General features: G+C 41.2%; 1 protein-coding gene across 3 annotated transcripts in view; it reads right to left on the bottom strand.

Annotated features, from left to right (window-relative positions):
• LSR (lipolysis stimulated lipoprotein receptor) overlaps nucleotides 1–27,256 on the bottom strand; it is a 115,062-nt gene that overhangs the window by 48,049 nt on the left and 39,757 nt on the right. For 2 of the 3 annotated variants that reach the window (XM_053691256.1, XM_053691257.1), the window contains 3 exons: nucleotides 23,722–23,868; nucleotides 21,439–21,624; nucleotides 7,576–7,632 (listed from right to left, as the gene is read on the bottom strand). In XM_053691256.1, the coding sequence (XP_053547231.1) occupies nucleotides 7,576–7,632; nucleotides 21,439–21,624; nucleotides 23,722–23,868 (390 nt within the window). The remainder of the gene's footprint in view (nucleotides 1–7,575; nucleotides 7,633–21,438; nucleotides 21,625–23,721; nucleotides 23,869–27,256) is intronic. The other variant, XM_053691258.1, reaches the window with a different exon arrangement.

Here is a 27,256-nt window from a genome sequence, read left to right as displayed (position 1 = left end):
GTATAGGCAAAGAGAATGACTGGGGGTAGAGACAAGGGAGGAGCTATATATACAGTTCTGCTGTGGTGCTCTTTGCCACTTCCTGTTAGCAGGAGGATAATATCCCACAAGTAAGGATGAATCCATGGACTCGTCGTATCTAGTAGAAGAAATGAAAGCCTGTACTCTGTGCAGAGTTAATATAACCTCAGAATTCTCATTTATGAAAAGCCGACTTTCTGAAGCTACTATTGGCTGGAGTGTTGCACGTGGTTAAGATAACGCACGTGACAGGAAGATCTCGACGATCGGCAACGCCGTAACCCGCAATAGAAGCGGAGCAGTACACAGTAAGAGAGAGGTGTGCATAGCAAGACCACTGAACAAGGCCGGTAAGAAACGGATGACTATCTGAGGATACAAGTAAGTGTCTTTACACTACAAGACTGAGATAGCCATCTATTGGAAAGGTACTTCATTACCTCTAACGACACCACTCAAGTTTTCCCTCATACTCGCATAGTGGGGTGCCTGACTGTCAAGTTATATCGTCATACCTGTTGTAAGGGAATCGTTTCAACTGTCTCTAAGGCTAATCTCTGAAGTTTCAATACAGTTTCAAAGACACTGTAGTTGTTTATTACGGACACCAGAGTGCTTCATGTTCTAGAACTCTATTTCTGTTTTAACACATTATTCGACTGTTGATATTCGCTCTAGTATTGTTCATATGGATTTTTATTTTACACTTTTTATGCTATTTTAACCTGTTTTAAGATTGTCAAAGTGTTTAGCTATATAAGTATATTTGTAGCTACTTTAGAAGATTGTACATTTAGGATTATACTAGCTAGTACGGAGTTACCGGTCACGTATATATTTTATACATTTTTATATTTAGTCACGAGTATATGGCATCTCGTAGTTGATGTTACCTCTACATTTTTATACATTTTTAGTAATTAAAACGTATATATTAACTCGCACAGTGGTTGTAGATATCTTTTAGCGCTGTCCCTACCTATCCTTTGTTTTATTGTCCCTTTAATCTGCTTGAATCACCTTTAATTTACGACAAGGATTTAGCTCTGCTAACAAGGCTCGAAAAAGTATGTCATCCAATTAAGGGCCAACAGTGGGCTGCGAGAAACTTGGAAGAGATATTTGGAGCAGTGGTCAACCCCAGGGAAATATAGTATTACACTTGCTAAAATGTGCCCTCTTGACATGCCTCCTAAATTAAGAAACTGCAAGGACATGGCTTGAAAAAGCAGGATTCCTTGGACTTGCTTTGAAGGTTACTTGGAAGACATTCTTCCTTCCAAAAAACAGAATTTATGCTTACCTGACAAATTTCTCTCTTACGGTGTATCCAGTCCACGGCTTCATCCTTACTTGTGGGATATTCTCAATCCCTACAGGAAGTGGCAAAGAGAGCATACAGCAGAGCTGTCCATATAGCTCCCCTCAGGCTCCGCCCCCCCAGTCATTCGACCGACGGTTAGAAGAAAAAGGAGAACCATAGGGTGCAGTGGTGACTGTAGTTTTACAAAAAATAATTTAAACCTGACTTAATTGCCAGGGCGAGCCATGGACCGGATACACCGTAAGAGAAAGAAATTTATCAGGTAAGCATAAATTCTGTTTTCTCTTACATTGGTGTATCCGGTCCACGGCTTCATCCTTACTTGTGGGAACCAATACCAAAGCTTTAGGACACGGATGAAGGGAGGGAACAAGTCAGGTAACCTAAATGGAAGGCACCACTGCTTGCAAAACCTTTCTCCCAAAAATAGCCTCCGAAGAAGCAAAAGTATAGAATTTGTAAAATTTGGCAAATGTATGCAGTGAAGACCAAGTCGCTGCCTTACAAATCTGTTCAACAGAAGCCTCATTCGTGAAAGCCCATGTGGAAGCCAAAGCTCTGGTGGAATGAGCTGTAATTCGTTCAGGAGGCTGCCGTCCAGCAGTCTCATAAGCCAATCGGATGATGCTTTTCAGCCAGAAAGACAGAGAGGTAGCAGTTGCTTTTTGACCTCTCCTCTTACCAGAATAGACAACAAACAAGGACGATGTTTGCCTGAAATCCTTAGTTGCTTTTAAATAGAACTTTAAAGCACGAACCACATCAAGATTGTGTAACAGACGTTCCTTCTTAGAAACTGGATTAGGACACAGAGAAGGAACAACTATTTCCTGGTTAATATTCTTATTGGAAACCACTTTTGGAAGAAAACCAGGTTTGGTATGCAAAACAACCTTATCTGTATGGAACACCAGATAGGGTGAATTACACTGCAAAGCAGACAATTCAGAAACTCTTCAAGCAGAAGAAATAGCTACCAAAAACAAAAAACTTTCCAAGATAGTAACTTAATATCTATGGAATGCAAAGGTTCAAACGAAACCCCTTGAAGAACTGAAAGAACTAAATTTAGACTCCATGGAGGAGCCACAGGTCTGTAGACAGGCTTGATTCTAACTAAGGCCTGTACAAACGCCTGAACATCTGGCACAGCTGCCAGACGCTTGTGTAACAGAATAGACAGAGCAGATATCTGTCCCTTTAAGGAACTAGCTGACAACCCTTTCTCCAATCCTTCTTGGAGAAAAGACAATAACCTAGGAATCCTAAACTTACTCCATGAGTAACCATTGGATTCGCACCAACAAAGATATTTCCTCCATATCTTATGGTAAATTTTCCTGGTGACAGGCTTCCTAGCCTGGATCAGAGTATCTATAACTGATTCAGAGAACCCACGCTTAGTTAGAATTAAGCGTTCAATCTCCAAGCAGTCAGTTGCAGAGAAACTAGATTTGGATGCTTGAATGGACCTTGGATCAGAAGGTCCTGCCTCAAAGGTAGCTTCCATGGTGGAGCCGATGACATATCCACTAGGTCTGCATACCAAGTCCTGCGTGGCCACGCAGGAGCTATCAGAATTACCGAAGCCTTCTCCTGTTTGATTCTGGCTACTACCCGAGGGAGAAGAGGAAACGGTGGAAAGACATAAATAGATTGAAAGACCAAGGCGCCACTAAGGCATCTATCAATGTCGCCTTGGGATCCCTGGACCTGGATCCGTAACGGGGAACTTTGGAGTTCTGGCGGGACGCCATCAGGTCCAGTACTGGAATGCCCCATAGTTGGGTTAGCTGAGCAAAGACCTCCGGGTGGAGTTCCCACTCCCCCGGATGGAAAGTCTGACGACAGATAATCCGCCTCCCAGTTGTCTACTCCTGGGATGTGAATTGCAGATAGATGGCAGGAGTGATCCTCCGCCCATTTGATGATCTTGGATACTTCCTTCATCGCCAGGGAACTCTTTGTTCCTCCCTGATGATTGATGTACGCCACAGTCGTGATGTTGTCCGACTGAAATCTGATGAATTTGGCCTCCGCTAGTTGAGGCCAGGCCTGGAGCGTATTGAATATCGCTCTCAATTCCAAAATGTTTATCGGGAGAAGAGATTCTTCCCAAAACCATAGACCCTGAGCTTTCAGGGAGTCCCAGACCGCACCCCAGCCTAAGAGACTAGCATCGGTCGTGACAATGATCCACTCTGGTCTGCGGAAACTCATTCCCTGAGACAGGTGATCCTGAGACAACCACCAGAGAAGAGAGTCTCTGGTTTTCTGGTCCATTTGTATTTGGGGAGACAAATCTGCATAATCCCCATTCCACTGTTTGAGCATGCACAGTTGCAGTGGTCTTAGATGAATTCGGGCAAAAGGGACTACGTCCATTGCCGCAACCATTAGACCCATTACCTCCATGCACTGAGCCACAGAAGGCTGAGGGATGGAATGAAGAACTCGGCAAGTATTCAAAAGTTTTGACTTCCTGACCTCTGTCAGAAAGATTTTCATATCTACAGAGTCTATTAGTGTTCCCAGGAAGGGAACCCTTGTGAGCGAGGACAGAGAACTTTTTTCTACGTTCAACTTCCACCCGTGAGACCTTAGAAAGGCCAGAACAATGTCCGTATGAGCCTTTGCTCTGTGAAAGGACGACGCCTGTATTAAGATGTCGTCTAGGTAAGGTGCTACTGCAATGCCCCGCGGTCTTAGTACCGCTAGAAGGGACCCTAGCACCTTTGTGAAAATTCTGGGAGCAGTGGCCAACCCGAAAGGAAGTGCCACGAACTGGTAATGCTTACCCAGAAAGGCGACCCTCAGGAACTGATGGTGATCTTTGTGGATAGGAATATGAAGGTACGCATCCTTTAAATCCACGGTAGTCAGATATTGACCTTCCTAGATCATCGGTAAGATTGTCCAAATGGTTTCCATCTTGAATGATGGAACTCTGAGGAATTTGTTTAGAATTTTTAAATCCAGGATTGGCCTGAAAGTTCCTTCCTTTTTGGGAACTACAAACAGGTTTGAGTAAAAACCTAGTCCTTGATCTGCAATTGGAACTGGGTGTATCACTCCCATCTGTAGAAGATCTTCTACGCAGCGTAAGAATGCCTGTTTCTTTGTCTGGTCTGAAGACAAGCGAGAAATGTGGAACCTTCCCCTTGGAGGAGAGTCCTTGAATTCTAGGAGATACCCCTGAGCAACAATTTCTAATGCCCAGGAATCTGGAACATCTCTTGCCCAAGCCTGAGCAAAGAGAGAAAGTCTGCCCCCTACTAGACCCGGTCCCGGATCGGGGGCTACCCTTTCATGCTGTCTTGGTAGCAGCAGCAGGCTTCTTGGCCTGTTTACCCTTGTTCCAGCCCTGCAAAGGTTTCCATGTTGGCTTGGGCTGGGAAGCGTTACCCTCTTGCTTAGTGGCTGTAGAGGTTGAAGCAGGTCCGATCCTGAAGTTGCGAAAGGAACGAAAATTAGCCTTGTTCTTAGCTTTGAAGGGTCTATCTTGTGGAAGGGCATGGCCCTTTCCCCCAGTGATATCTGAAATAATTTCTTTCAACTCTGGCCCGAATAGGGTCTTACCCTTGAAAGGAATATTAAGTAATTTTGTTTTGGACGACACGTCAGCCGACCATGATTTTAGCCAAAGCGCTCTGCGCGCCACGATGGCAAAACCAGAATTTTTCGCCGCTAATTTAGCTAATTGTAAAGCGGCATCTGTGATGAAAGAATTAGCCAGCTTTAGAGCATGAATTCTATCCATGACTTCGTCATAAGAAGTCTCCTTCTGGAGCGAGTTTTCCAGTGCCTCAAACCAAAAAGCCGCTGCAGTAGTTACAGGATAATGCAGGAAATTGGTTGAAGAAGGAAACCTTGTTGAACAAATATTTTCTTAAGTAAACCTTCTAATTTTTTATCCATAGGATCTTTGAAAACGTAACTGTCTTCTATTGGTATAGTCGTGCGCTTAGCTAGAGTTGAAACTGCTCCCTCTACCTTAGGGACCGTCTGCCACGCGTCCCTCCTAGGGTCGATTATGGGGAACATTTTCTTAAAGATAGGAGGGGGAACGAAGGGTACACCTGGTCTCTCCCACTCCCTAGTCACAATATCCGCCACCCTCTTAGGGATCGGAAACGCCTCAGTGTGTACCGGGACCTCTAAAAATCTGTCCATTTTACACAATTTTTCTGGGACCACCAAGGGGTCACAATCATCCAGCGTAGCTAAGACCTCCTTAAGCAGGACGCGGAGGTGTTCTAGCTTAAATTTAAACGCTATGGTATCTGGCTCTACCTGCTGAGAAACTTTTCCTGTGTCAGAAATTTCTCCCTCAGACAGACAATCCCTCACCGCCAAATCAGATTGTTGTGAGGGCACTACAGATAAATTATCCAACATTTCTGATTGCTCATTTTCTGTATTTAAAACTGAGCTATCGCGCTTCCTTGGAAAAGCTGGCAGTTTGGATAAAAATGCTGCAAGAGAATTATCCATTACTGCTGCTAACTGTTGTAAAGTAATAGGGATCGATGAGCTAGAGGTACTGGCGGGGGCATAACTGGTGTCGGCACAAGGGGAGAGGAAAGAGTACTATCCTCAATACCTTCTGCTAAAGAATCATCTAGGGCTACATTTTTAAGTGTCACTGCATGGTCCTTAAAATGCTTAGACACTATAGCACACTTGAAACACAAATGCAATGGGGGTACCGCCATGGCTTTTAAACACAAAGAACAAGGTCTATCTGAAATCTCAGACATGTTTGACAGACTTAGACAGCACTACAATGCAATAAAAAACACTTTTTGAAAAAACGTTACTGTGTCTTTAAATAATAAAAAGCACACACTTTTTTACCAAATCATCAAAAAACATCCGATCTTGATGAAATTTTCACCACATTATCCTAATGCTTTGAAATGATTGCACACAAATTTTCAAATCAATTAACCCCTTATTGCCCAAACCGGAGCTAAAAGAAAAGGATACCGGTTAAAAACACTACAGCACGGTGCCACAGTCTCTACTGTGGCTTTACCTTCCTTAGGGATTATTTGTAGATGAAAATAAGCCTCTCTGAAGTCCTCCTTGAAGTCTCTGGACTTTACACGTGAAGCTGCATGAGGCTGCCTTGTAAAACAACTGCGCAACTGAGGCGTGAAAATGAGGCCCCCTCCCTCTTCATTCCGGAGTGATGGGGCCTTCTGAGACAGATTAGTTGTCTAATAATATGCCAGGCGAATTAAAAACCCCAGAAAGTGTCCACCAGTATTTAAGCCCTTAAACTAAGCCATCCTTCTATACTGAGTCTCAGAAAATGGCTTACCTTCCCTCATGGGGATTCCTGTCAGTCTTCTAGCATTACTAGGTCTTGTTAGAAAAAATGACTGATCATACCTGAAGCAGATAAGTCTGCAAACTGTTCCCACCAACTGAAGTTCTCCGGTACTCAACAGTCCTGCGTGGGAACAGCAATGGATTTTAGTTACGATTGTTAAAATCATATTCCTCTCAGCAGAAATCTTCATCAGTTTCTGCCTCAGAGTAAATAGTACAAACCGGCACTATTTTAAAATAACAAACTTTTGATTGAAGAAATAAAAACTACAAATCTAACACCACAAACTCTTTACCCTCCCGTGGAGATGCTACTTGTTAGAGCGGCAAAGGGAATGACTGGGGGCGGAGCCTGAGGGGAGCTATATGGACAGCTCTGCTGTGTGCTCTCTTTGCCACTTCCTGTAGGGATTGAGAATATCCCACAAGTAAGGATGAAGCCGTGGACCGTATACACCAATGTAAGAGAAAAGGCCTATTAGGAGTTGCCACAGGTGTGACTTTCTAGGCCTGGAAAGATAAAAAGCTCTTAACAGTAAAAACAGACTGCTGGATTATATTCTAGTATATTCTAACAGCTAAGCAAAGACAATAGGGAAACTAGATGGATTAACCAGTGTTATGGGTGGATCGACCTAGGCCGTATCAAATATTTCTCTCTGTAAAATAATATGATTGGTGAAGCAGCGCTCCAACTCAGTCTACTTCACTCTAAACACAGAAAATGACCCGAAGAAGGAAGGGTAGGAGTATATGTAACAGGTTCCCTTCCTCTCAGACTTCTTAGAAACATTTCTACATACACCAGTAGTAAACACATACCTTGTATATGGCTACATTTTCACATAAATATTTGGAGCATTTAAATTTTTTTTTGTTTAAAAAATGCATACCAGAGTTGGCGACATCATTATCACGAATAAGAGGTGCTTGAGAACTATGTCCTCCAACTATAAAAAAACACAAACAAAAAAAAATAATTGTAATTTTTTGTTTAATAAATCAACATTATAAATGAGAGGGAAAGTACAGTACAGTGAATATCTGAGCTTACAATTTAAATAAAGTTTCTGCAGTTTGAAATATTCATTAAGAAAGGAAAAAAAATATTAAAAAACAAATCTGGAAACTATATGGCGCTACTAAAATATTTGTTCCCGCTACAGACCAGATGACTAAATGGATGGTCATGACATTCCTCAGCATGATAGGACTAGTCCCCCTTTTTTAAAACACTGAAACCAGTGCAGTATTTCCAGGGATATTTTGCTCCAAACCTGATAGATAATTATTTACAAATGGACCCTGAATTAAAAAGGGACATGAAAACCATTATTTTCATTCACAATTCAGATAGAAAGTTGTTTAAAATAACATGCTCTAATATCCCTTTTATAAATTTAAATTGCTTTGTTCTCTTGATATTAATTTATTGAAAAGGACACCTATGTATGCTCGGGAGCTGCTGATTGGTGGCGGCACAATGCCTCATGTTACTGTCTCACCCAATGAATTTAACTAGATCCCAGTAATGCATTGCTGCATTACAAATGCAAATTATAGAACAGAAGAAAATAGGACAGTTGTTTAAGAAGGTATATTCTCTAACTCATGATAAAAAAAAATAAAAAAAAATGTGTTTCATGCCCCTTTACTTACAAATGTTTTGGTGCACAAGCTCAGCACAAAAACACAAAAGAGATACCTACACTATTTTTTTTTTTTTTTACTTGTGAATATGCTGTATGGATTATTAATTTGTGACAGTTTGTGTCACATCTTTGTTATTTTCACATGAAATCAGTTTGTGTTTTCATTTAATTTTATAAAAGGTACAAGTATTTTTTGCAATTTTTATTTATACTTCTTGATTTGGCTTTTGCACTGTGTTAGTGCCTAGACCAGTCCAAAAAAATAGGCAAGATCAAAATTCAGCCTGGCCATTAAAATAACATGATTTACAGTTTAAGGAAATAATTTTTATATTATTTGTTTATATATTAAAGGGGCACTAAACCCAAAATCTTTCTTTCATGATTCAGATAGAGAATACAAATTTAAACAACATTACAATTTACTTCTATTATTTATTTTGCTTCATTTTTTAGATATCCTTAGTTGAAGAAAAAGCAATGCACATGGGTGAGCCAATCACGCGAGGCTTCTATGTGCAGCAACCAATTAGCAGCTACTGAGCATCTCTAGATATGCTTTTCAGCAAAGAATATAAAGATAATAAAAGAAATTAGATAACAGAAGTAAATTAGAAAGATGTTTAAAATCGCATTCTCTTTCTAAACCATGAAAGAAAAAAAAAAAAAAATTTATGCTTACCTGATAAATTTCTCTCTTTTGCGATGTACCGAGTCCACGGATTCATCCTAACTTGTGGGATATTGTCCTTCCTGACAGGAAGTAGCAAAGAGAGCACCACAGCAGAGCTGTCTATATAACTCCCCCCTTAACTCCACCCACCAGTCATTCGACCGAAGGCCAAGGAAGAAAAGGAGAAACTATAAGGTGCAGAGGTGACTGAAGTTTACATAAAAAAAATACTGTCTTGAATAGACAGGGCGGGCCATGGACTCGGTACATCGCAAAAGAAAGAAATTTATCAGGTAAGCATAAATTTTGTTTTCTTTTGCATGATGTACCGAGTCCACGGATTCATCCTAACTTGTGGGATAACAATACCAAAGCTTTAGGACACGGATGAAGGGAGGGACAAGACAGGAACCTAAATGGAAGGCACCACTGCTTGCAAAACCTCTCTCCCAAAAATAGCTTCCGAAGAAGCAAAAGTATCAAATTTATAAAATTTTGAAAAGGTATGAAGCGACGACCAAGTCGCAGCCTTAAAAATCTGTTCAACAGAAGCATCATTTTTAAAAGTCCATGTGGAAGCTACCGCTCTAGTAGAATGAGCTGTAATCCTTTCAGGAGGCTGCTGTTCAGCAGTCTCATAAGCCAAATGGATGATGCTTTTTAGCCAAAAGGAAAGAGAAGTCGCCATAGCCTTTTGACCCCTACGCTTTCCAGAATAGACAACAAACAAAGAAGATGTTTGACAAAAATCTTTGGTTGCCTGCAAATAAAATTTCAAAGCACGAACCACGTCCAAGTTGTGCAACAGACGTTCCTTCTTACAAGAAGAATTAGGACACAGAGAAGGAACAACAATTTCTTGATTGATATTCCTGTTAGTAACAACCTTAGGTAGGAACCCAGGCTTGGTACGCAAAACCACCTTATCAGCATGGAACACAAGATAAGGAGAGTCACATTGTAATGCAGATAGTTCAGAAACTCTTCGAGCTGAAGAGATAGCAACTAGGAACAAAACTTTCCAAAATAAAAGCTTAATATCTATGGAATGCATGGGTTCAAACGAAACCCCCTGAAGAACTCTAAGAACTAAATTTAGACTCCATGGCGCAGCAATAGGTTTAAACACAGGCTTAATTCTAACTAAAGCCGGACAAAAAGCCAGAACGTCTGGAACATCTGCCAGACGCTTATGCAACAAAATAGACAGAGCAGATATCTGTCCCTTTAGGGAACTAGCTGATAATACTTTATCCAATCCCTCTTGGAGAAAAGACAAAATCCTAGGAATCCTGATTTTACTCCAGGAGAAGCCTTTGGATTCGCACCAAAAAAAAGATATTTACGCCATATCTTATGATAAATTTTCCTGGTAACAGGCTTTCGAGCCCGAATCAAGGTATTTATGACTGACTCAGAGAAACCCCGCTTTGATAGAATCAAGCGTTCAATCTCCAAGCAGTCAGTTGCAGAGAAATTAGATTTGGATGTTTGAATGGACCTTGAATCAGAAGGTCCTGTCTCAATGGCAGAGACCATGGTGGAAGGGATGACATGTCCACCAGGTCTGCATACCAAGTCCTGCGTGGCCACGCAGGCGCTATCAAAATCACCGATGCTCTCTCCTGTTTGATTCTGGCAATCAGATGTGGAAGGAGAGGGAAAGGTGGAAACACAAAAGCCAGGTTTAACGACCAGGGAACTGCTAGAGCATCTATCAGTACAGCCTGAGGATCCCTTGACCTGGAGGCGAAACAAGGAAGTTTGGCGTTCTGACGAGACGCCATCAGATCCAACTCTGGTGTGCCCCATAGCCGAACCAGCTGAGTAAACACCTCCGGATGGAGTTCCCACTCCCCCGGATGAAAAGTCTGACGACTTAGAAAATCTGCCTCCCAGTTCTCTACACCTGGGATATAGATTGCTGACAGATGGCAAGAGTGAGCCTCTGCCCATTGGATTATCCTTGAGACCTCTGAACGCTAAGGAACTCTTTATTCCGCCCTGATGATTGATATAAGCCAGTGTTGTGATGTCGTCCGACTGAAACCTGAAGAATCTGGCCGAAGCCAGCTGAGGCCATGCCTGGAGAGCATTGAATATCGCTCTTAATTCCAGAATATTTATCGGTAGGAGAGCCTCCTCTCGAGTCCACAAACCCTGAGCTTTCAGGGAATTCCAGACTGCACCCCAGCCCAGAAGACTGGCGTCTCTCGTCACTATAACCCATTCTGGCCTGCGGAAACACATTCCCTGGGACAGATGATCCTGTGACAACCATCAAAGAAGAGAGTCTCTGGTCTCTTGATCCAGATTTATCTGAGGAGATAAATCCACATAATCCCCATTCCACTGATTGAGCATGCATAGTTGCAGTGGTCTGAGATGCAAGCGAGCAAACGGAACTATGTCCATTGCCGCTACCATTAGTCCGATTACCTCCATACACTGAACCACTGACGGCTGAGGAATGAAATGAAGAGCTCGGCAGGTGGACAAAATCTTTGATTTCCTGACCTCCGTCAGAAATATTTTCATGTCCACCGAGTCTATCAGAGTCCCTAGAAATGAAACTCTTGTGAGGGGGGAAAGAGAACTCTTTTTTTACGTTCACTTTCCACCCGTGAGACCTTAGAAAGGCCAACACTAAGTCCGTGTGAGACTTGGCTAGTTGGAAGGACGACGCTTGAATTAGAATGTCGTCTAGATAAGGCGCCACTGCTATGCCCCGTGGCCTTAGAACCGCCAGAAGGGACCCTAGCACCTTTGTGAAGATTTGCGGCGCTGTGGCCAACCCGAAAGGAAGAGCCACAAACTGATAATGCTTGTCCAGAAAGGCGAACCTGAAGATCTGGTGATGATCTTTGTGGATAGGAATGTGCAGATACGCATCCTTTAAGTCCACGGTGGTCATATATTGACCCTCCTGGATCAATGGTAAGATAGTCCAAATGGTCTCCCTCTTGAAAGATGGAACTCTTAGGAATTGGTTTAGGACCCTGAGATCCAGAATTGGTCTGAAGGTTCCCTCCTTTTTGGGAACTATAAACAGATTGGAGTAGAACCCCTGCCCCTGTTCTGCTTTTGGAACTGGGCAGATCACTCCCATGGTAAAAAGGTCTTCTACACAGCGTAAGAATGCTGTCTCTTTTTGTCGGGTTTACAGACAATTGAGAAAGATGGAACCTCCCCCTTGGAGGGGAATCCTTGAAATATAGACGGTATCTCTTGGGTTTCAATTTCTACTGCCCAGGAATCCTGAACGTCTCTTGCCCAGGCCTGAGCAAAGAGAGAGATTCTGTCCCCTACTAGATCCGGTCTCGGATCGGGGGCTACCCCTTCATGCTGACTTAGTGGCAGTAGCAGGCTTTTTGTCCTGTTTACCCTCGTTCCAAGCCTGATTAGGTCTCCAGGTTGGCTTGGATTGAGCAAAGTTCCCCTCTAGATTTGCAGCAGGGGAAGAGGTAGAGGGACCACTCGAAGTTTTGAAAGGAACGAAAACTATTTTGTTTGGTCCTTGTCTTCTTTGACTTATCCTGAGGGAGGGTATGACCCTTCCCTCCAGTAATGTCTGAAATGATCTCTTTCAATGCAGGCCCGAATAGGGTCTTACCTTTGAAAGGGATGGACAAAAGCTTAGATTTAGATGACACATCAGCTGACCAGGACTTAAGCCATAACGCTCTACACGCTAAAATGGCAAAACCTGAATTCTTAGCCGCTAATTTAGCAAGATGAAAAGCGGCGTCTGTAATAAAAGAATTAGCCAACTTAAGAGCCTTAATTCTGTCCAAAATATCATCTAGTGTTGTCTCCATCTAAAGAGCCTCTTCTGGAAGTACAATAGGGTCACAATCATCCAGAGTAGCTAAAACCTTCCTGAGCAATAAGCGGAGGTGCTCTAGCAAATTTAAATGCCGTCATATCTGTCTGAGAGAACATCTTTCCTGAATCATAAATCTCTCCCTCAGACAGCAAATCCCTCATACCTACTTCAGAACATTGTGAGGGAATATCGGATATGGGCACTAAAGCGTCAGAAGGCTCAACATTTGTTCTTAACCCAGAGCTACTGTGCATCCCTTGCAACCCAGGCAGCTTAGATAAAACCTCTGTGAGGGTAGAATTCATAACTGAAGCCATATCTTGCAAGGTGAAAGAATTAGACGCACTAGAAGTACTTGGCGTCGCTTGTGCGGGCGTTTCTGGTTGTGACACTTGGGGAGAACTAGATGGCAAAACCTGATTTCCTTCTGTCTGAGAATCATCTAATGCCAAACTTTTATAAGTCAAAATAGGTTGTTTGCAATTTATAGACATATCAGTACGAGTGGGACACATTCTAAGAGGGGGTTCCACAATGGCTTCTAAACAGATTGAACAATGAGCTTCCTCAGTGTCAGACATGTTTAACAGACTAGTAATAAAGCAAGCAAGCTTGGAAAAACGTAATTTATGCTTACCTGATAAATTTATTTCTCTTGTGGTGTATCCAGTCCACGGATCATCCATTACTTGTGGGATATTCTCATTCCCAACAGAAAGTTGCAAGAGGATCACACACAGCAGAGCTGTTATATAGCTCCTCCCCTAACTGCCATATCCAGTCATTCGACCGAAAACAAGCAGAGAAAGGAGAAACCATAGGGTGCAGTGGTGACTGTAGTTTAAATTTAAAAATTACCTGCCTTAAAATGACAGGGCGGGCCGTGGACTGGATACACCACAAGAGAAATAAATTTATCAGGTAAGCATAAATTATGTTTTCTCTTGTAAGGTGTATCCAGTCCATGTATAATCCATTACTTGTGGGATACCAATACCAAAGCTAAAGTACACGGATGAAGGGAGGGACAAGGCAGGTACTTAAACTGAAGGTACCACTGCCTGTAAAACCTCTCCCCCAAAAATAGCCTCCGAAGAAGCAAAAGTATCAAATTTGTAGAATTTTGAAAAAGTATGAAGCGAAGACCAAGTCGCCGCCTTGCAAATCTGTTCAACAGAAGCCTCATTTTTAAAGGCCCATGTGGAAGCCACAGCTCTAGTAGAATGAGCTGTAATCCTTTCAGGAGGCTGCTGGACAGCAGTCTCATAGGCTAAGCGGATTATGCTTCTTAACCAAAAAGAAAGAGAGGTTGCCGAAGCCTTTTGACCTCTCCTCTGTCTAGAGTAGACAACAAACAAAGCAGATGTTTGACGAAAATCTTTAGTAGCTTGTAAGTAAAACTTTAAAGTACGAACCACGTCCAGATTGTGTAATAGACGTTCCTTCTTTGAAGAAGGATTAGGACACAAAGATGGAACAACAATCTCTTGATTGATATTCTTGTTAGATACCACCTTAGGTAAAAACCCAGGTTTGGTACGCAGGACTACCTTATCCGCATGGAAGATCAGATAAGGAGAATCACATTGTAAAGCAGATAACTTGGAGACTATGAGCCAAGGAAATAGCTACCAAAAAAAGAACTTTCCAAGATAAAAAAGTTTGATATCTATGGAATGAAGAGGTTCAAACGGAACTCCATGAAGAACTTTAAGAACCAGATTTAAGCTCCATGGCGGAGCAACAGGTTTAAACACAGGCTTGATTCTAACTAAAGCCTGACAAAATGCCTGAACGTCTGGAACATCTGCCAGACGCTTGTGTAAAAGAATAGAAAGGGCAGAAATCTGTCCCTTTAAGGAACTAGCTGACAATCCTTTTTCCAAACCTTCTTGGAGAAAGGATAGTATCCTGGGAATCCTGACCTTACTCCATGAGTAACCCTTGGATTCACACCAATAAAGATATTTACACCATATCTTATGGTAAATTTTCCTGGTGACAGGCCTTTGTGCCTGTATTAAGGTATCAATGACTGACTCGGAGAAGCCACGCTTTGATAAAATCAAGCGTTCAATCTCCAGGCAGTAAGTCTCAGAGAAATTAGATTTGGATGATTGAAAGGACCTTGTAGTAGAAGGTCTTGTCTTAACGGCAGAGTCCAAGGTGGAAAGGATGACATGTCCACTAGATCTGCATACCAGGTCCTGCGTGGCCACGCAGGCGCTATCAAGATCACCGACGCTCTCTCCTGCTTGATCTTGGCAATCAGACGAGGGAGCAGAGGAAACGGTGGAAACACATAAGCCAGGTTGAGAGACCAGGGCGCTGCTAGAGCATCTATCAGCGTCGCCTTGGGATCCCTGGACCTGGATCCGTAACAAGGAAGCTTGGCGTTCTGGCGAGAAGCTATGAGATCCAGTTCTGGTTTGCCCCAACGATGAATCAATTGTGCAAACACCTCCGGATGGAGTTTCCACTCCCCCGGATGAAAAGTCTGACGACTTAGAAAATCCGCCTCCCAGTTCTCTACACCTGGGATATGGATAGCCGATAGGTGGCAAGAGTGAATCTCTGCCCAGCAAATTATCTTTGAGACTTAACATCGATAGGGAACTCCTTGTTCCCCCTTGATGGTTGATGTAAGCCACAGTCGTGATGTTGTTCGACTGAAATCTGAAGAACCTCAGAGTTGCTAACTGAGGCCAAGCTTGAAGAGCATTGAATATCGCTCTCAGTTCCAGAATATTTATTGGAAGGAGTGTCTCCTCCTGAGTCCACGACCCCTGAGCCTTCAGGGAGTTCCAGACTGCACCCCAACCTAGAAGGCTGGCATCTGTCGTTACAATTGTCCAATCTGGCCTGCGAAAGGTCATACCTTTGGACAGATGGACCCGAGATAGCCACCAGAGAAGAGAATCCTTGGTCTCTTGATCCAGATTTAGTAGAGAGGACAAATCTGTGTAATCCCCATTCCACTGACTGAGCATGCATAGTTGCAGCGGTCTGAGATGTAGGTGTGCAAACGGCACTATGTCCATTGCCGCTACCATTAAGCCGATTACTTCCATGCACTGAGCCACCGAAGGGCGAGGAATGGAATAAAGAACACGGCAGGAATTTAGAAGTTTTGATAACCTGGACTCAGTCAGGTAAATTTTCATTTCTACAGAATCTATCAGAGTCCCTAGGAAGGAAACTCTTGTGAGGGGGGATAGAGAACTCTTTTCCTCGTTCACCTTCCACCCATGCGACCTCAGAAATGCCAACACTATGTCCGTATGAGACTTGGCAATTTGGAAGTTTGACGCCTGAATCAGGATGTCGTCTAAATAAGGGGCCACTGCTATGCCCCGCGGCCTTAGGACCGCCAGAAGCGACCCCAGAACCTTCGTAAAAATTCTTGGGGCTGTAGCTAACCCAAAGGGAAGAGCTACAAACTGGTAATGCCTGTCTAGGAAGGCAAACTTGAGAAACTGATGATGATCTTTGTGTATCGAAATGTGAAGATAAGCATCCTTTAAATCCACTGTAGTCATGTATTGACCCTCCTGGATCATAGGTAGGATGGTACGAATAGTCTCCATCTTGAATGATGGAACTCTGAGGAATTTGTTTAAGATCTTTAGATCCAAAATTGGTCTGAAGGTTCCCTCTTTTTTGGGAACCACAAACAGATTTGAGTAAAATCCCTGTACCTCCTTTGGAACTGGATGGATCACTCCCATAACTAGGAGGTCTTGTACACAGTGTAAGAATGCCTCTCTCTTTATCTGGTTTGCAGATAATCGTGAAAGGTGAAATCTCCCTTTTGGAGGGGAAGCTTTGAAGTCCAGAAGATATCCCTGGGATATAATTTCCAACGCCCAGGGATCCTGGACATCTCTTGCCCACGCCTGGGTGAAGAGCGAAAGTCTTCCCCCTACTAGATCCGTTACCGGATAGGGGGCCGTTCCTTCATGCTGTCTTAGAGGCAGCAGCAGGCTTCTTGGCCTGCTTACCTTTGTTCCAGGTCTTGTTAGGTCTCCAGACCGTCTTGGACTGAGCAAAAGTTAACTCTTGTTTTGCATTATAGGAAGTTGATGCCGCACTTGCCTTGAAGTTTCGAAAGGCACGAAAATTAGACTGTTTGGCCCCTGATTTGGACCTATCCTGAGGAAGGGCATGACCTTTTCCTCCAGTGATATCAGCAATAATCTCCTTCAAACCAGGCCCGAATAGGGTCTGCCCCTTGAAGGGAATGTTAAGCAGCTTAGACTTTGAAGTAACGTCAGCTGACCATGATTTAAGCCATAGCGCTCTGCGCGCCTGAATAGCAAAACCAGAATTCTTGGCCGTTAGTTTAGTCAAATGAACAATGGCATCAGAAACAAAAGAATTGGCTAGCTTAAGGTGCTCTAAGCTTGTCAAGTATGTCATCCAATGGAGTCGCTAACTGTAAAGCCTCTTCCAGAGACTCAAACCAGAACGCCGCAGCAGCAGTGACAGGAGCAATGCATGCAAGGGGCTGTAGGATAAAACCTTGATGAATAAACATTTTCTTAAGGTAACCCTCTAACTTTTTATCCATTGGATCTAAGAAAGCACAACTGTCCTCGACAGGGATAGTAGTACGCTTTGCTAGAGTAGAAACTGCTCCCTCCACCTTAGGAACTGTCTGCCATAAGTCCCGTGTGGTCGCGTCTATTGGAAACATTTTTCTAAAAATAGGAGGGGGAGAGAACGGCACACCTGGTCTATCCCATTCCTTAGTAATAATTTCTGTAAACCTTTTAGGTATTGGAAAAACATCAGTGCACACCGGCACTGCATAGTATTTATCCAGTCTACACAATTTCTCTGGCACTGCAATTGTATCAAAGTCATTCAGAGCAGCTAAAACCTCCTTGAGTAACACGCGGAGATGTTCAAGCTTAAATTTAAATGTAGAGATATCAGAATAAGGTTGCATTATCTTCCCTGAGTCAGAATCATCACCCACAGAAAGAAGCTCTCCTTCTTCAGCTTCTGCATATTGTTAGGCAGTATCAGACATAGCTCTTAAAGCGTCAGTATGCTCTGTATTTCGTCTAACTCCAGAGCTATCTCGCTTTCCACTAAATTCAGGTAGTCTGGCGAATACCGCTGACAGTGTATTATCCATGACTGCCGTCATGTCTTGTAAAGTAAACGCTATGGGCGCCCTAGATGTGCTTGGCGCCATTTGAGCGTGAGTCCCTTGAGCGGGAGTCAAAGGATCTGACACGTGGGGAGAGTTTTAGTCGGCATAACTTCCCCCTCGTCAGATTCCTCTGGTGATAAATTTTTTAAAGACAGAATATGATCTTTATTGCTTAAAGTGAAATCAGTACATTTGGTACACATTCTAAGAGGGGGTTCCAACATGGCTTTTAAACATAATGAACAAGGATTTTCCTCTATGTCAGACATGTTTGTACAGACTAGCAATGAGACTAGCAAGCTTGGAAAACACTTTAAATCAAGTTAACAAGCAAATATAAGAAACGGTACTGTGCCTTTAAGAGAAACAAATTTTGTCAGAATTTGAAAAACAGTGAAAAAAGGCAGTAAATCAAACAAAATTTTTACAGTGTGTATAATAAGCTAACAGAGCATAGCACCCACTTGCAAATGGATGATTAACCCCTTAGTTCAAAAAACGGATCAAAAAAACAATAGACGTTTTTTAACAGTCACAACAACTGCCAAAGCTCTGCTGTGGCCCTACCTTCCCCAATAAACGACTTTGGAAAGCCTTTGAGCCCTTTAGAGATGTCCTATAGCATTCAGGGGACTCCTGAGGGTAGCTGGATGTCTCAGTCTGTAATTTTAACTGCGCAAAAAAGCGCTAAATTAGGCCCCTCCCACTCATGCTGCAACAGTGGAAAGCCTCAGGAAACTGTTTCTAGGCAAAATTTAAGCCAGCCATGTGGAAAAACTAGGCCCCAATAAAGTTTTATCACCAAAGCATATATAAAAATGCTTAAACATACCAGCAAACGTTTTATATTGCAAATTTATAAGAGTATTACCTCTGAAAGTAAGCATGATACCAGTCGCTATTAAATCACTGTATCCAGGCTTACCTTACATAAATCAGCAGCATTTTCTAGCATTTACATCTCTAGAAAAAAAATGTAACTGCACATACCTCATAGCAGGATAACCTGCACGCCATTCTCCCGCTGAAGTTACCTCTCTCCTCAGTCATATGTGAGAACAATGGATCTTAGTTACAACCTGCTAAGATCATAGAAAACGCAGGCAGATTCTTCTTCTATTTACTGCCTGGGATAAAATAGTACATCTCCGGTACCATTTAAAAATAAACTTTTGATTGAAGAAAAAACTAACTATATTTCAGACACTTCTCTCTTACTACCTCCATGCTTGTTGAGAGTTGCAAGAGAATGACTGGATATGGCAGTTAGGGGAGGAGCTATATAACAGCTCTGCTGTGGGTGATCCTCTTGCAACTTCCTGTTGGGAATGAGAATATCTCACAAGTAATGGATGATCCGTGGACTGGATACACCTTACAAGAGAAAAACTTTATTTAATGAAAAAAACACAATTTGCAAAAATGGTACTGTGCCTTTAAGAGAAAAAAAAAAGGCATACACAAACTGCAAAACAGGTTAAAATTGCTTCAATTTTTCTGAAATTTTAACAGTCTACCCACTAAGCCTTAGAAGGATTTCACCACAAGTAAATAAGCAATAAACCCCAAAATGAAAAAACCGGATTGAAATTTGTCTAAAACCGGTTAAAAACCCCTAAAGCACCTTGCCACAGCTCTGCTGTGGCCCTACCTGCCCTTAGGAAGCGATAATATGGGGTTTAGAGCTTCAATTAGTCCCTCAGAAGACTATCAGGACCTCAGGAGAAGTTGCTTGCTGCTTGTAAATGCAGGCCCCACCCACCTCACTCGATGTTGCTGGGGCCTACACAAAACTAACAAACCCTGCCTGAAAGCCATGTGGGTTATAAACAACCCCAAAGAACCCTCAAGCAAATGTCCCATAAAACAGAAAACGTTACTCCCAGACACAAAAACGTTTGTCCCAAATTCACATAAACTGAGTGCCCACAAAAAATTAACCCTTTATGCAAGCTAGTAAAAATCTCTGATAACACTAGGATTACTGCTTCCCCTTCCCCTAAGGGGACACTGTCAGCCTTTCTGAGTTAACACAGTCTCTGCAAAAAATATGACTGAACATACCTCATTGCTGTAGAGCAAGAAACTGTTCCTCACACTGAAGTTTTCCTGTACTCCACAGCTTCTGTGGGAACAGCAGTGGACCTTAGTTACAAATGCTAAGATCATCATCCTCCAGGCAGAAATCTTCATCTATGTCCTGCCTGAGAGTAAATAGTACAACACCGGTACCATTTAAAAATAAACACTTGATTGAAGATAAAATAAAACTAACAGTTTAACACCTCTTCTCTTTACTCTTCCTGCTTAGAGCCAGCAAAGAGAATGACTGGGGGTGGAGTTAAGGGGGGAGCTATATAGACAGCTCTGCTGCTCTCTTTGCTACTTCCTGTCAGGAAGGACAATATCCACAAGTTAGGATGAATCCGTGGACTCGGTATATCATGCAAAAATAAAATTTGGGTTTCATGTCCCTTTAAGTAGAAAAATAAAATACATGCAGCTCCATGTGGCTTATGGTTTGTATCTGTACTCCTTAAAGGGACACCAACCCCAATTTTTTATTTTGTTAATTCAGAGAGCATGCAATTTTAAGCAACTTTCAAATTTTCTTCAATTATCAATATTTCTTTGTTCTCTTGCTATCTTTATTTGAAAAAGAATGCATCTAAGCTAAGGAGTCAGCCAATTTTTGGTTCAGGACTCTAAACAGCACTTATTGATTGGAGGGTGAATTTCTCCACCAATCAGCAAGAACAACACAGGTTGTTCACCAAAAATGGGCTGGCTTCAAAGCTTACTTTTCAAATAAAGATACCAAGAGAATGAAGAAAATTTGATAATAGGAGTAAATTAGAAAGTTGCTTAAAATTACATGTCCTATCCGAATCACTGAAGAAAGAAAAAAATGAGTTCAGTGTCCCTTTAAAGGGCCATTATACACTCATTTTTTCTTTGCATAAATGTTTTGTAGATGATCTATTTATAAAGCCCATAAAGTTTTTTTTTATTTAAAAAATGTATAATTTTGCTTATTTTTAAATAACATTGCTCTTATTTTCAGACTCCTAACCAAGCCCCAAAGTTTTATTTGAATACCGTCAGCTACCTTCTCCAGCTTGCTCCTGCTTGTGTAAAGGGTCTTTTCATATGCAAAAGAAGGGGGAGGGGAGTGTCTTATTTACCACTTACAGTGGGCTTTCCAGCTACCTTTTCAACAGTTAAATTGAAAGCTTCTAAGTACGTTTTTAAACCATTTTATACTGGATTTTTATATCAGTATCTGTGCATCTTATTCTTTATAGTAGTGTCTATTACATGCAGTTATATGAAAATGAGTGTATACTGTCCCTTTAATGATCAGATTGATCAATACATGTCTAAAAACAGTGCAATAACAAATCTTACCATTTGATCCACATTTCACTTACGCCATATGCTTACCAGAACTTGCTGCATCAAAATCCATTCCATAGCCATTGTACATAGGCTGGACAGGTCCCATGGCGATCATGGAACCTGGGGGAGGGATCTTCACCTGGCTTGGATGCGAGTATACAGAAGGCGCATAAACACTTGGTGCATAGATACTTGGAATCCCAGAAGTTGCAGCCTTTCCAGCTTCATACACTGGAAGTTAAATTAAGAATTGTATTGATTTAAATAAATCATAACATAAAGTAGGCCTAGAATACTATTAGTTTATGTTATATACAACATTATAGCTATTTCCTTAAAGCGACACTGTACTGTAAAATTAACTTACCCTTAATGTATTTCTAATGACTTGTTATACCAGCTGCAGAGTATAATATGTATGGGAAATTGATAATTTATGTTTATTTTGTAAATGAAATATCAATTTCTGCTCAATGAAAAAACGTATTTAAATGGCCTGAACCTGCAGAAAGATACATCCTTATCTTACCTATTTCCTTATACACAAAACTCCATATCTCTCTGTCCATTCACAAAAATGATGCTTATAAAGGGAGCAATTTAAATTGAATATTTTAGTGGGCATGTGCAAAATGTCTATTTTCGGAGTCTGATATATTAGTGTAACAACACACAAACATCTCGATTTGCATAGACCTGTGTGTTGTACTTTCACACTAATTTATCAAACAAAAGTACCTACGGCTATATTCAGCATTCCTTTAGCAAACAAATGCAGAATTCTGATCTTTTACCGTGCCTACATTTTTAGTACTTTAGTATCCCCCACTTCGCTACTGATGATTCTTGTTTACATATTCTCTCTTTAGGAGTATGCAAATCAGCTATTTCAAATAACAAAATAAAGGTAAATGATGTGTTTGCAAATAACTGAATACATTCCAGCAGGTACAATGATCGTAGGAAACGCATTATAGGGTAGGTAATTTTTATAGCATTAGGACGGATGTCAAACTGAAATGTTTGCAAGTCCCAGCTTTAAAGGGACATAATACTCATATGCTAAATCACTTGAAACTTATGCAGTATAACTGTAAAAAGCCGACAGGAAAATATCACCTGAGCATCTCTATGTAAAAAAGGAAGATATTTTACCTCACAATCTCCTCAGCTCAGCAGCATAAGTTCTGTGTAAAAAGTTATACTTCACCTGCTCCCAGTAAAAAAAAATAAAAAAAAATGAAGAAATGAAGAGCAGCCAATCAGCATCAGCAGTGCTGAGGTCATGAACTCTTACTGTGATCTCATGAGATTTCATAGTAAGCTTCCTTTACCCGATTGGTGAAATAATGAGAGTTCACAAGGCTCATCCCCTAAGCTGTCCTAGGACAGACACACTAAAATGCTGCTTAGAAATCCTTTACAATGGGAGGTGGCTACTGAGGAACTTTTGAGGTAAAATATCTTTCTTTTTTACATAGAGATGTTCAGGAGATATTTTCTAGTCAGCTTTTTACAGCTATGCTGCATCACTTTCAAGTGTTTAAACATTTGGGTATTATGGCCCTTTAAAGACTAACATCAAGTATATAGAGACCTCACTATCCTGGTAAAAAAAATCCTGGCTGATTAAAGGGACACTGAACCCAAATTTTTTTTCTTCGTGATTTAGATAGAGCATGACATTTCAAGCAACTTTCTAATTTACTCCTATTTTCAAATTTTCTTTTATTATCTTGGTATCTATATTTGAAATGCAAGAATGTAAGTTTAGATGCCGGCCCATTTTTGGTGAACAACTTGGATTGTCCTTGCTGATTGGTGGACACATTTTTCCACCAATGAAAAAGTGCTGTCCAGAGGCCTGAACCAAAAAAAAATATAGCTTAGATGCCTTCTTTTTCAAATAAAGATAGCAAGAGAACAAAGAACCAATGATAATAGGAGTACATTAGAAAGTTGCCTAAAATTGCATGCTCTATCTGAATCACAAAAGAAAAAAAATTGGGTTCAGTGTCCCTTTAACCAACCTTAATTATAATACATAAAGTATTTTAATTTGGACATGAGTGCATTATGAAGACAGATGTTTCATTATCAGTGTTTTACATTCCTTCTGTCTTCAACACTTTTAAGTAATCTTCCGAGGTATTCTCGTGCCTTAGAATTTGAAATTTCAAATCTTTTTCCATCACACACTCAACGTGGAACGTCTATGGTCTAAGAAAGCTAGGCATTAGGATACCTTACTTATCCCTTTTGAGACCTACAATGAAAACAAGTGCAGTTGTGAATGATTTAAAACGTATGATATTGGTGTAAACGTACAAGCTCTCGGACAGCAACATTTCTCTGGGCAGCACGGGCAGCTCACATAACAGCAGCAGGTGTGTGGGCAACACTGGCACCAACAAATTCCAATGAGCAGAAAAACAAAGAACCCGCCAAGGACAACAAGCACAACAAATAGCCAGTCTGGAAAAGAAAATACAGAAAAGCCATTTTAGTAAACAACCAAAAATAGTCATTATTCAGTGTTTCAGTAGGATGGTATTAGGGAACATAAAGTTGCTTAGAATTATGCAGTTTCAGCATTTAGTACATGCTACAAATCAGTGGCAAACATGTATTAAACAGATGATAGCTTGAGGATTAACAAGCTGAAGAGTTGTACACACACCCCTTTCATCAGCATGTGCGCATGTGTACTCCTTATGGAAAGGTGAAGGGCGATTTTAATTGTCCTCTCCAGTCTGGAAAAACCTTACGTTTTGAACAAATCAATATTTCACTGGCATGAGCAGTATTTTCATTGTATGGTGAGTGTAGGTAAATTCTGATTATCTTAGCCTTGGTGTATGTATAATCTAAATGTTATTAAAAAGACACAAGACAAATATTTTGCTTTACCTACTTTTACTACTTAGTGCAGATTTGAAAAGAATACAAAAACATTCATAAAGATTAAAAAGGGACACTGAAAATGTGTTAATACTGGTAACATAACATAGTAGATAAGGATGAAAAAAGACTGAAGTCCATCAAGTTCAACCTATACAAATCTAAAATACTTACAAAAAGCTCCAGTTAAGCTTAAATAACACCACTAAAAGGTGACCCATTTAATACTAGCAAATAGCAATCATATCCATGAATTTTGTTTATATACAGAAATGTATCCAGACTATTTTTAAATGTATCTAGGGTATTGGCATTCATTACCTCCTTGGGTAATGAGTTCCACAATTTTATTGCTCTTCCTGTGAAAAAAAAAACGTTTCCGTTGTAGGAGATTAAATCTCCTTTCCTTTAACCTTAAATTGTGACCTCGTCAGAAACAATTTTCTTGGAATAAACAAACAGAGCTTCTGCTATCTCTGTATATGGGCCTTGAATATATTTATATAAAGTAATCATGTCACCTCTCAAGCGCCATTTTTTTCTAAAGAAAACAGACCCAGTTTGGCTAGCCTCTCCTCATAGGTTAAATTCTCCAATCCCCTTATTAGTTTTGTGGCCCTTCTCTGAACTTTTTCTAGTTCTGCAATAATTTTTTTGCGATTGGTCCCCAGAAATGCACTCCATACTCAAGGTGAGGTGTTACCAGGGCTTTATATAGTGACAGAATTATGCTTTCCTCACTTGAATCAATGCCTCTTAATACATGCTAGTATCTTATTAGCCTTTGAAGCCGCTGCCCTGCATTGTGCACCCATCTTTAGCTGGTTTTCCATTACTACTCCCAAATCCCTTTCCTCCTGTGTTTGGCTAAGACTTTTCCCATTTAAAAAATACGTTGCCTGCTTATTTTTACTTGCAAAATGTAGAACCTTGCATTTTCTCGTATTAAATCTCATTTTCCATTTACTTGCCCATACTTCTAATTTTTGCATCCCTTTGTAATGAAAGTTCATCCTGCTCTGACCTAATGACCTCATTTAACCTAGTATCATCTGAAAAAAGAGATGTCGCTATTTAATCCTTGCTCCAAGTCATTTATAAAAATATTAAAAAGAACAGGGCCCAGTACTGATCCCTGGTGGACTCCAGCGATTACCTTTGAACAATCTGAGTATGATCCATTTACTACTACTCGTTGCTCCCTTTCTTTTATCCAGTTATTTATCCATGAGCTAACATTTCCAGCTATTTCCAGCCCCTTAATTTTGTGCATTAATCTCTCATGTGGCACTGTATCAAATGCCTTTGCAAAAACAAAATTTATGCTTACCTGATAAATTCCTTTCTCCTGTAGTGTGGTCAGTCCACGGGTCATCATTACTTCTGGGATATTAACTCCTCCCCAACAGGAAGTGCAAGAGGATTCACCCAGCAGAGCTGCTACATAGCTCCTCCCCTCTACGTCACCTCCAGTCATTCGGTGACTGGAGTATAATTAAAAAAAAAAAATCTTTACCTGCCATAAAAAACAGGGCGGGCCGTGGACTGACCACACTACAGGAGAAAGGAATTTATCAGGTAAGCATAAATTTTGTTTTCTCCTGTTAAGTGTGGTCAGTCCACGGGTCATCATTACTTCTGGGATACCAATACCAAAGCTAAAGTACACAGATGACGGGAGGGACAGGCAGGCTCTTTATACGGAAGGAACCACTGCCTGAAGAACCTTTCTCCCAAAAACAGCCTCCGAAGAAGCAAAAGTGTCAAATTTGTAAAATTTGGAAAAAGTATGAAGAGAAGACCAAGTTGCAGCCTTGCAAATCTGTTCAACAGAAGCCTCATTCTTAAAGGCCCAAGTGGAAGCCACAGCTCTAGTAGAATGTGCTGTAATTCTTTCAGGAGGCTGCTGTCCAGCAGTCTCATAGGCTAACCGTATTATGCTACGAAGCCAAAAAGAGAGAGAGGTAGCCGAAGCTTTTTGACCTCTCCTCTGACCAGAATAAACGACAAACAGGGAAGACGTTTGTCGAAAATCCTTAGTTGCCTGTAGATAAAATTTCAGGGCACGGACTACATCTAGATTGTGTAGCAGACGTTCCTTCTTCGAAGAAGGATTAGGACACAAAGATGGAACCACAATCTCTTGATTGATATTCCTGTTAGTGACCACCTTAGGTAGGAATCCAGGTTTAGTACGCAGAACTACCTTGTCTGAATGAAAAATCAGATAAGGAGAATCACAATGTAAGGCAGATAACTCAGAGACTCTTCGAGCCGAGGAAATCGCCATTAAAAACAGAACTTTCCAAGATAACAGCTTGATATCAATGGAATGAAGGGGTTCAAACGGAACACCCTGTAAAACATTAAGAACTAAGTTCAAACTCCATGGTGGAGCAACAGTTTTAAACACAGGCTTGATCCTAGCTAAAGCCTGAACGTCCGGAACTTCTGACAGACGTTTGTGTAAAAGAATGGACAGAGCTGAAATCTGTCCCTTTAAGGAACTAGCGGATAAACCCTTTTCTAAACCTTCCTGTAGAAAAGACAATATCCTCGGAATCCTAACCTTACTCCATGAGTAACTCTTGGATTCGCACCAATATAAGTATTTGCGCCATATCTTATGGTAAATCTTTCTGGTAACAGGCTTCCTAGCCTGTATTAAGGTATCAATAACTGACTCAGAAAAACCACGTTTTGATAAAATCAAGCGTTCAATTTCCAAGCAGTCAGCTTCAGAGAAATTAGATTTTGATGTTTGAAGGGACCCTGGATCAGAAGGTCCTGTTTCAGAGGTAGAGACCAAGGTGGACAGGATGACATGTCCACTAGATCTGCATACCAAGTCCTGCGTGGCCATGCAGGCGCTATTAGAATCACTGATGCTCTCTCCTGTTTGATTCTGGCAATCAATCGAGGAAGCATCGGGAAGGGTGGAAACACATAAGCCATCCCGAAG

The sequence above is a fragment of the Bombina bombina genome, chromosome 8 (assembly GCF_027579735.1).
Source record: "Bombina bombina isolate aBomBom1 chromosome 8, aBomBom1.pri, whole genome shotgun sequence".
NCBI lineage: Eukaryota > Metazoa > Chordata > Amphibia > Anura > Bombinatoridae > Bombina > Bombina bombina.
This window is presented reverse-complemented; position numbering and strand designations above follow the sequence as displayed.